This window comes from Piliocolobus tephrosceles, chromosome 15, assembly GCF_002776525.5.
Source record: "Piliocolobus tephrosceles isolate RC106 chromosome 15, ASM277652v3, whole genome shotgun sequence".
In the NCBI taxonomy this organism is placed as follows: domain Eukaryota; kingdom Metazoa; phylum Chordata; class Mammalia; order Primates; family Cercopithecidae; genus Piliocolobus; species Piliocolobus tephrosceles.
Window position 1 is genome coordinate 44,559,960 of NC_045448.1, and position 10,868 is coordinate 44,570,827.

Below are 10,868 nucleotides of genomic sequence, written 5' to 3' on the forward strand. Positions count from 1 at the left end.
GTGTTAGCCAGGATGGTCTCGATCTCCTGACCTCGTGATCCGCCTGTCTCAGCCTCCCAAAGTGCTGGGATTACAGGCTTGAGACGCTGCGCCCGGCCATTTTTCAATAACATTCTATTGTTTAAAAGGATCTAGCTCAAACTTTTTGCAAGATATACAAAACTACCTATATGTGATCCCACCCAGTTTGCCTCTTTTGGCTCATCTTTGACCATTTTGTTTTGTTTGTTTTCTTGAGACAGAGTCTCACTCTGTCGCCCAGGATGAAGTGCAGTGGTGTGATCTTGGCTCACTGCAACCACTGCCTCCTGGGTTCAAGTGATTCTCCTTCCTCAGCCTCTCCTGCCTCAGCCTCCCGTGTAGCTGGAGTTATAGGTGCAGACCACCAAGCCTGGCTAATTTTTGTATTTTTAGAAGATACAAGATCTGAATATCAGTAAGGTTACATACATGACTGTGAAATAAGTCCATGGTTTCACTAAGATGGTTTCACCGTGTTGGCCAAGCTGGTCCGGAATTCCTGACCTCAAATGATCCACCTGCCTCGGCCTCCCAAACTGCTGGGATTACAGGTATGAGCCACTGCATCTGGCCATCTTTGACCATTTTGGCTCTTCTAATTGTAGTGATGTCCTCCTCAATTCTGAGCTTTTACACATGCTGCTCCCTCTGCCTAATTCCTTCTCTTACTTTAGATCTTGATTAAATGTTACCTCCTAAGAAGGGCAATTCTGACCATAGTAACCAAAGTAACTTCTCAGCGGGTAACATTTAATCAAGACCTAAAACAGGAGAAGGAACTAATCAAGTAGTGGTGAAGAGGATTAAGGAATAGTACACAAAGGTCCTAAGATGGATGGGAAAGAGTCATTCTTCAATCTGGGAGATGACCATTGAGGCCTACCCAAAGTAAATGGGGGCAGATTGGCATGAAATGAGAGAGGGGTGAGATTGTGTATGACCTTAGGAGACATGATTAGGAGACTGGATTTTAAGTTTCTGTAATAAAAGTTTCTGTAATAAGTTTTGGAAAAGTTTTAATTTGGGAAGTGACATGATTTAATTTATATTTTAAGATCATTTTTCTGATGATATGTAAAATGGGTTGGAAAGGAACAAGAGGGAAAGCCAAGAGCCTGGTTAGGAGTCTTTACCAGTGGTCCAAGTAAAAGATAACTAGAGTGATGATGGTAGAGATGGAGAAATTTGGACAGGTTCAATATATATTTTGGTTAATAAGTGTTTCTGAAAATATGCTAAACATGATGACATGATGGTATACATAATTTGGGGTGTATAAACATTTTATTAGGTTATAACTAGACCATCAAATTAGTGATTTACTGAATATGAATTGTTTGGATGAGACAAATTGATTAAAGTAAGTAACAGACTTGGTGGTATGGAGACATGGCAAAGATCACAAAGCTAGTTAGGGATACACTGTTAATGGACATGACGGCAGGATAAGGAAATGAGAATAAAAAAACTTTTCCGGTGTTCTAGCTTGAACAAATGAGTAAATAGCAATGAAATAAAGAACAGCTGAATTGGGGCTGGAGCAGTAAAGTTCAATTGTAGACAGTTTGTTTGAGAAGTCAGTGAAACGTCCACCTGGAGATTGTTAGGTAAGCAGCAAAATACTGTGTAGCTCAGAGGGGATTCTGGGATGATGACAGTAGTTGCTATGTTCCTTCAATCCACGGCCATGGATAAGATTATTCAGGAAGAAATTAAAGAGAGAAAAAGGACCAGGACCAAGTGCTGAGAAACCTCCAAATTTAGAGGTCAAATGGAGGAAAAGTTTGAAAAGCAGACTGAGGAGAATAAGCTTCTAAGGTAAGAGAAAAGTCAGAAAAAGGTGGAGTCATAAAGCCCAAGGAAAAGAGTCTTCCAAGGAGGAAATGGTCGAATATGTCCAATCGGCTGAGAGCTTATTCAAGAGGATGAAAGAAAAACAACCACTGGGTTAAAATATGTAACACCTTGGGGTGACACCAACAAAGGTTTTAAGGAAGGAGTGGAAGCCAGACCCAAGCAGGTTAAAGAATAAATGGAAGGTGAAGAAGTAACTAATAATGAAGTTGTACCTGTAAGGTAGTCCCACTCTATAAATTATTATGAAAAATTAATGAGACTACCATTTAGTTTTTCTTTCTGGCATTCCTGAGTTTTCTTTTAAAATTTTTCTTTCCTCCTTCTTTCCTGACAACGTTTTGAACTTACTAGTTATAACCAGTGGTTCTTACAAGTCACAGATCATAGTGAAGAAGCCAGCTGTCAACCAATCTATTTAAGAGCTTTTCAACCTGAGGAAACTGATTTAAGAAAAAAACAAGATACTATATATACATATATATATATGTGTGTATATATATGTATATATGTGTGTATATATATGTGTATATATGTGTGTGTATATATATGTATATATGTGTATATATGTGTGTATATGTGTGTATATATATGCATATATATGTGTGTATATATATGCATATATATGTGTGTGTATATATATACATATATATATGAGACTATTGCAGAAGCTGCTAATCTGTATTGTACAAATAGGCAAATGACATGTTTGACCAAAGGATTTAGTCTTCTCTCTTTAATTATTCAATTTCTTTTTCGTATCTTGTTCAAATTATCACTATTAAAGATTTTGGAATTATTTTTGTAGGCAGAGCAGAGCAGGATGATGTGGAAGATAAAGAAATGTGATATCTGGATGGATGCTAGTCTTTGAATATCACTAGCTGGCTTGTAAGTATAATGGAGTAAGTTCATCTTGCCATCTGGCTAATGTAAAATGGAAAGCTGAGGTACTTGCCAATAAGAACTGTAGAACTGAATGAATTCAATAAGGTTTAGATCAGCAACACTTGATCATCAAACATTTCCAGTTTCTAAATACAGGTCCACTGTCAGTCAAGCTGTGAGTTCCAGAATTACTAACTTCAAAAAAACAAATCTGGGGCCGGGCATGGTGGCTCATGCCTGTAATCCCAGAACTTTGGGAGGCCAAGGTGGGTGGATCACCTGAAGTCAGGAGTTCGAGACCAGCCTAACCAACATGGTGAAACCCCATCTCTACTAAAAAATACAAAAAAAAAATTAGCCGGGCATGGTGGTGGACGCCTGTAATCCCAGCTACTTGGAAGCTGAGGCAGGAGAATTGCCTGAACCCAGGAGGCGGAGGTTGCAGTGAGCCAAGATCACGCCATTGCACTCCAGCCTGGGCGACAAAGCAAGACTCCATCTTAAACAAACAAACAAACAAAAAACAGATCTGTAGGCCTCAACCATAGAGATTTTCATTACGCAGATGTGGGGTGAGATCCAGGAATCCCCATTTCTAAAAAAGCTCCCCAGGATTTCTGATACACAGTTAGACTGCAGTAGTTGATACTCAAGAGTCCCCAAACTCACAGGCAATAATTTGTTGCTAAGGTAATAAGACAGAGGTATAGAATCATGAAATTTTAGCATCTGGAAGACTTTCCAGAGAATGACAAGTTGAAACTCTTTTTTTTTTTTTGAGACAGGGTATCCCTCTGTCACCCAGGCTGAAGTGCAGTGGCACAATCTTACTGTGCCTCAACCTCACTGCAGACTCCACCTCCAAGGCTCAATCAATCCTCCCACCTCAGCCTTCCAAGTAGCTGGGATTACAGGCGTGAGCCACCATACCCAGCTAATTTTTAGTCTTTTTGGTAGAGATGGTGTTTTGCCATGTTGCCAAGGCTGGTCTCAAATTCCTGAGCTCGGACAATCTGCTCACCTTGGCCTCCCAGTGTTCTCGTATTACTGGTGTGAGCCACTATGCCTGATCAGAACTCCCTATCTTTTTCAGTCAGGAAGATTAAGAGTCCTGATTAAGCCGGGCGCGGTGGCTCAAGCCTGTAATCCCAGCACTTTGGGAGGCCGAGATGGGCAGATCACGAGGTCAGGAGATCGAGACCATCCTGGCTAACACGGTGAAACCCTGTCTCTACTAAAAAAAAAAAAAACAAAAAAACTAGTTGGGCGATGTGGCGGGTGCCTGTAGTCCCAGTTACTTGGGAGGCTGAGGCAGGAGAATGGCGTAAACCCGGGAGCCGGAGCTTGCAGTGAGCTTTTGCCTTCTAGCATTCCCATTACACATGCTACTTTCTGTTCCTTAACTTATATTAGGTAATAGCTCTTTAAACAGATATATTTTAATTTACATAAAAGCATTAACTACTTTTTCTACTTTACTGCACCCTATAAAAGCAGATAGAGTTGGAACTCAGTGAATGCTTGCTGAAAGAAGGAAATGTGCATTCTTGTCTACAGGTGTTTTCACAGCTGCAGGGACATTTATAAAGCTTCCCCAGGTCTCAGTCATCAAAAAAGATGAAGACTATGGCTTTTATATTACATCATTTCTCACAGAGGGAATGGCTGATACATGACATGCAAAAACAGGATTACTGTCTCAGGTAAAGGAACTACTAAAAGAACTATGAATACATGGAGTCACTGAGTCAGGTTAAAGTTTCCAGGTAGTGGGAATCTATAAAAGAGAACTGAAAAGTTGCTTCAGGGACAAATGGAGGGAAAATCTAGTCAACCTTCTGTTTAGAGCGTGAGCTAACATCACAGCTGTTGCTCTGATGGTAATTCCTGCCTACTATTTATAAACTAAGAGTTAAGACAAAGTACAACATGACAAAATGTTCTAAACACAAATCAAAACAAAATAACCTAAGGTCCAAAATTTAGTTCAATAGGTGAAATTAAAAATTTTCTTTCTAAAGTAGGAAAGATGTACAAAAACCACAAAAATGAAATAAAAGGAAGATATAAAGAATTTCTAAATGAGTGAATAAGAAAGTGCTAAACTAAGGCAAGACACTATGAAAAGGAAAAGAATTTCAAAGACTAAAACACAAAGAGTAAAAGTCTAGGAAGACTAGGGGGCTAACATATAAAAAGTTAAAAGCAAAAGAGACACACACACAACACCCAAATAGGTATCAGCTAAGATAAGGGCAAAAATTGAACAAAAACTAGAAAAACTGAGTAAAATTAGATTAAAAAGATAGTTTCTAAAATGAGAAGAATCTGCCCAAGTGTCCATTAATAGAAGAATGGATAAACAAAATGTGGTTTATACATACAAAGGAATATTATTCAACTATAAAAAGAAATGAAGTTATGATACATGCATACAACACAGATGAACTTTGAAAGCATTATGCTAAGCCACTGAATTGCATACTTTAAAATGGATCGGCCGGGCGCGGTGGCTCAAGCCTGTAATCCCAGCACTTTGGGAGGCCGAGACGGGCGGATCACGAGGTCAGGAGATCAAGACCATCCTGGCTAACCGGTGAAACCCCGTCTCTACTAAAAAATACAAAAAACTAGCCGGGCGAGGTGGCGGGTGCCTGTAGTCCCAGCTACTCAGGAGGCTGAGGCAGGAGAATGTCGTAAACCTGGGAGGCAGAGCTTGCAGTGAGCTGAGATCTGGCCACTGCACTCCAGCCTGGGCGACAGAGCGAGACTCCGTCTCAAAAAAAAAAAAAAATAAAAAAATAAAATGGATCAAGTGGAAAAACTTTGTTATACATATATTTTATCCAAAGAAAGGAGGAAGCCAAAACATACTAAAAGAAGAGTCAGTATGCAACAAACCAGAAATTAAAATAAAAAATAAAAAATATATTAAAATCATAAACATGTGAAATTATTGCAAGAACACCACCCCCAAATATCATTAAGGAACCTAAGGAACATAAGAAGTAAAAGGTAGGAGAGGGATGTCAAGGCGGCAGCAGCACAATTAGATAATTTAATCTCAAGTAAGTAGGATGACCATGTAATTTACCATTCTAATCAGGACATATTTGAGAGGGAAGGGGACACTATTAATAATTACACAGGGACAACAGGTGTAGGCTGGAGCTGTCCCAGGCATAAGTGGATATGTGGTCACTCTCTATATAAGGGCAATCGGGTCCTCAAGGTTGTGTTCATGCCCACAGCTTGGGGTCTGGCAGAAGTACAACACTCCGACAGTGTCTTCCTGAAGGACTCAAGTGGTCAAAAACGCAAGACTGTTTTTCATTTTTTTACAGAGAAATAAAACACAATTCATGGCCTTTACTGAAGTGTACTGATTCGTGATTCATAAAACAATGAGCATACCATGAGATTTTGTTAAGAGCTATAATTTAGTGTTCTTGAAATTTTAGAAGACTGAATTATACTTTGAAATGCACTGGCAGGCATACTAAGGAAGTCCTGAGGTGAATCATTTTATATAAACCTACATTTTTATATATTACATTAGAGCCCTATAAATATGTGTATACACTCTTTTTTTTTTTTTTTTTTTTTTTTTTTGAGACAGAGTCTCCCTGTCACCCAGGCTGGAGTGCTGTGGTGTGATCTCAGCTCACCGCAACCGCTGCCTCCCGGGTTCAAGAGATTCTCCTGCCTCAGCCTCCCAACTAGCTGGGATTACAGGTGGGTGCCATGACGCCCGACTAATTTTTGTATTTTTAATAGAGACAGGGTTTTACTATATTAGCCAGGTTGGTCTCGAACTCCTGACTTCAGGTGATCTGCCTGCCTCGATGGATATATTCGTTTATACTTACATTTGACTAGAGACAACTGAGACTTGAAAATTTGAAAAATCAAGTTAGAATTACTGAGAAAATTAGTAGCTCTGATGTTCTACGCATTCTTTAAACTAAAATTAATCTTAATGACCTACAAATAGGTTAACTTAAACAGTCCATACCTTACATGAGAAGCTCCGACTTGGGATGTTTGTTGCTAACTCTGATATCTTGGGTTTATTCTGAAGACACTTGGTTAGGTGATATTTTTTCAATTTTATTCTATTGTAATAATGATCAGCGAAGTTATAGTGATTCAAATGCTGTTTCTGCATGCATTTTCCAAGGTGAGGAATACTATACTTCAAAGCCTGGAGAAATAATTTGGTCTTCTGCTGCATGATACCAAAGTCCCTGGTTTATGCTCCTTTTGGGGCTGCCAGCACACGAATGATTTTATAGGTATGATTACAGAGTAGTGGGTTCTCAGAGTATCTAAGATCAGCAGTTCTCATTGCTCCTTTTCAGGGCCATGCCCCGCTTAGGTTATGAGTAACTTCAGACAGCTGATAACTTAGGCTAACTAAATCTAAAAACGTGTGTAAGTTAAAGTTTCATTCAAATCATACTTCTTGGCAGATGTGACTTAACTGTCTCATTTGTAAAATTAATCCTATCAGGCTCAAACTATGCAGCACGGATTCTGGCACACATAGGGGCAAACTAAAACAAAAAACAAAACAAGAAACAAAATAAAAATTTGCAAGTAAGTACACGGACTTAATGGGATATCTCAGGAACTCAGGGCTATAAAAGGTAAAAAGCCTTTGGTCTTACATAATTATGAACATATCTTCGGTATGTATGTGGAAGATAAACTGGAAAAGCCTAATTATTTAATAAAGGTGGGGGGGGAGGGAAGATTAATTATTGTTGAGTGTTAACTAAGTGCCAGGTGCTTTTATCTTCTTTGTCTAATTTAAATTTTATATGGACTTGATAAAGTAGATACTACAATGCACATTTTACAAGTTGCCAAACTGTGGCTGTGGGAGGTTCTAAGCAACTGTTCCAGGTCACTTGGACAGTAAGCTGTATAGCAAAAAATCCAATTTGTTTTGGTTCCAAATATTGGAAAAATCAACTATGGATTTTAACGTTAAAAAGGTATTTAGTGCTTTAATTAAAAACAACAAAAACACCCCGCAAGATGCACAAATAAAATGTGAGGCCATCCTGGTTTGTCTGGAGGTAGCTTTTATTAACCTTGAGAGCTAATAAGTAGTTAAGAGTCAGAGAGACCTGGGTTGAGGTCTTAGCTCCAACACTTAACTGTGTCTCTGGGCCTCAGTTTCCTCATCTGCAAAAATAAAATGACACCATTTGCCTTCTAGGGTGGTTGTTGTAAAAACAAAATGAGACAGTTTAACGTTAAGACCATACAGTGCCTGGCACGTAGTGACCACTCAATAAATGGCAGTTGCTATGATTTACGTCAGGAATAATCTAGGCCTGTTGCACACAGCTGAACGTCATTATGGAAGTCTTCCACAAAATGCCCCCGGTATCAAAGGTAGAAGGCTGCGTCAAATTTACCATAGATCAGATGCGCTACGACGCCCCCGCCCCCCTTAAACCTTTTCCATGTCGCAGCAAAATAATGGGCGATTGGGGGTAGAGAAGCAACACTAGTTTACTAGCCGACACTAGTTTAAAAAAAGGGGGAAAAAAGACCCGAATAACAAGGGCCTGCAAAGGTCCTACATCACCACGTCCTCACAGCCTTTACATCCTTCATCCTCAAGGAGAAGACAGTATGCAAGGCTAGGATGGGGGTGGGGTAGATAAACGGGTGTTCTCGGGAGAACCTATTCGTTTTCCCCATGCAACTCTCCACCCCAGGGATGAGGCGATCTGAATGCAACAGGGAGAGGGACCAGGTGACACGCACGCAGTGCTGGGCCGTGAGTCAAAAAGCGAGGACCTGGGGACTGAGGGGTGGGTGGCTGGGTGTGGGGAGGAAGGGTTCGAGAAGGGAAGAGACCAGCACACTCCCCATACATACGCAAATTGAGAGAATCAGTCTGGCTCTGGACAGAAACCAGTGAAGGCAGGCCGGAGAACCTGAAGCTCTCAGAGAGGAGCAGGTGTCACCGCAGGCACGTCCAGCCGAAGTCTGCGTTCCGCAGCCCACAGAACGACAACCTACCCAGAGCCGCCTAGAGCTGGTTTGCAGCACGCCGAGCTACGTAACCTCAGTCTACCACGAGGAACAGGCAGATTTCGCCATCTTTGTTGTGGTCAAGGATTCTTCTTGCGTTCCTGGGTTCTTTAGTCTCAAAATATATAAGACTCTTCGTTCTTTGCTAGTCTTCTGAGCTCGAGATGAAGCAGAGAAGACTAAAACAATGAGGGACAGCGTTCCAGTAGCCCTGCCACATTTCTCTAACCCTCTGGTCTGCCCTCACTCAAGATGGCTACCAGCAAAATGGTGCAATGACGTGACAGCGCGGCCCTGGTTGCCAGGGAGATGCGAGTACCGGAAATGCGGAATTTGGGGAGGGCGCGCATGCCTGGGTCGGTGCGGGGGGGGGGTGGTGGCGGGCGTCACAGGTCCTGACAGGGAAGAAGTTGGCAGGTCCTGGCAGGTGTCGAGCTGCGGTGGCCGCACCTCCGGGTATGGAAGGCTCCAGTGAGACGGAGTCGCGAGTCGCGGACTCTGGGGCTGGTGAGACTGCGCGAGCAGCGGGCGGCGGTCCGGCAGTTGGCTGCACCACTCGGGGGCCCGTAGTCTCGGCGCCCCTGGGAGCCGCCCGGTGGAAGCTCCTGCGGCAGGTAGGGGAGAACCTGCTCGCCTCACCTTTGCCTCTGGTCACTCCCCTCTCACGTACCGGGGGAGCGACGGTTCGCAGCTCTTTCCTCTTGGCAGCTCTGGGAGTCCCTTCTCAGTTTGCCGGGAGCCACCTGCGAAGCTCCCCCTCTCTTCACCTAAGTGTCCCATCCAAGAGGAGGAATAGGTGGGGTTGGATGAGGAGGAAGACAACCAAGGCTGAGCTCCTGGGAAACTCAGATCGAAGTAGAGGAACCCCTTCTATACATTTTTGTGCGTCTGGGAGACTTTTCCCCTTCTCGTCAGTCTCTGGTGCGCCCGCTGCTCCCCACTGCTCTTTTCCTGCTTCTGTTTTGCCTCCTTCCCCAGGTTTCTTCTAGCTTAACTCCCAGCCTGGTTCTAGTTACCGATGTTCTTCTGCACCCTCTGGCCCCGTCTTTTGCCCAGCGTGGTTGACTGTGCCAGGACTGAGATGCGGCACGCGTTCCCTCAGCATCTTCCGTAAAGCGGAGCGTGCAAGGAGTAGGAAGAGCTGACCTCCTCTCCCACCGAGGTCTCAAAGTTCAATGATTATCTTGTAGTTTGAAGTGACCAGCGAGATTCTCCGTGTCCAAAGTGGTTTAGTCAAAGTGTGTTCGTTTGTTGAATGATGATATCTTCTGGTACTTCCAAGTTTCTGCTGTTATTTAGAACTTCACTCGTGCAAGCTTGACAGAAGTTCTGATTTATGATCACTCACATTCTTCGCTCACTTCTTGAAGTTAAGTCTGGTTATTGTTTTTACGTACCAGTGTTATGCCTCTGCCTGAAGTTTTCTGCCTAAAGCTTTACTCAGGAGGACGTTTTTCCATTTCTGACAGTTGTGTTTGGAAGAGTTTCCCAGCTATTGCCACTTTACTTGAGATTGTGCTTTTAGTATTTTGAGGGTCACTTTGTTTGCAGTTGCCTTGAGTCACCTTTTCATACAGTGGTCCTTTAGTACTTTTGGAGTTATGAGTTAAGTAGATCATTAGAGTTAATTAAAATTTATTTGCTGATGCATTGACAGTCTTTCCAGACCAGTAATGATCTGGTTTTGCTATTGTTACAAATGGTATTACAGGAAATGCATGTCCTCACAGATCATCACAGGAAGTACCTATAATAAAGTAAACATCTGATTTTTTTTTTTTTTTAATAGTGACCACTGAAATGAAATCTTGGACTTCACCCTTCCTCCTCGCACCCCCCCACCCCGCTTTTTTTTTGAGATGGAGTTTCGCTCTTGTTGCGCAGGCTGGAGTGCAATGGCTGTGATCTCCGCTCACCGCAACCTCCGCCTCCCGGGTTCAAATGATTCTCCTTCTTCAGCTAGGATTACAGGCATCCCAGCAGCTGGGATTACACGCATGCACCACCACACCTGGCTCATTTTTTTTTTTTTTTTTTTTTTTTTTTTTTTT

The 10,868-nt window shown here is 42.2% G+C and overlaps 2 protein-coding genes across 7 annotated transcripts in view; one reads left to right on the forward strand and one right to left on the reverse strand.

Moving 5' to 3' along the window:
* The window catches only part of PREPL (prolyl endopeptidase like), a 53,471-nt gene extending 44,624 nt beyond the window's left edge, over positions 1–8,847 (reverse strand). The window contains exons 1-2 of one of the 4 annotated variants that reach the window (XM_023223802.3): positions 8,662–8,838; positions 6,779–7,319 (exon numbers count right to left, since the gene is read on the reverse strand). In XM_023223802.3, coding sequence (XP_023079570.1) covers positions 6,779–6,997 — 219 coding nt within the window. In that variant the 5' untranslated portion in view covers positions 6,998–7,319; positions 8,662–8,838. Of the gene's footprint in view, positions 1–6,778; positions 7,320–8,661 lie in introns of all 4 variants that reach the window. The other 3 variants (XM_023223803.2, XM_023223805.2, XM_023223804.2) reach the window with 3 other exon arrangements.
* Positions 8,848–9,159: 312 nt separating this feature from the next.
* CAMKMT (calmodulin-lysine N-methyltransferase) overlaps positions 9,160–10,868 on the forward strand; it is a 416,779-nt gene continuing 415,070 nt past the window's right edge. For all 3 annotated transcript variants that reach the window (XM_023223811.2, XM_023223810.2, XM_023223812.2), the window contains exon 1: positions 9,160–9,431. In XM_023223811.2, coding sequence (XP_023079579.2) covers positions 9,276–9,431 — 156 coding nt within the window. In that variant the 5' untranslated portion in view covers positions 9,160–9,275. The remainder of the gene's footprint in view (positions 9,432–10,868) is intronic.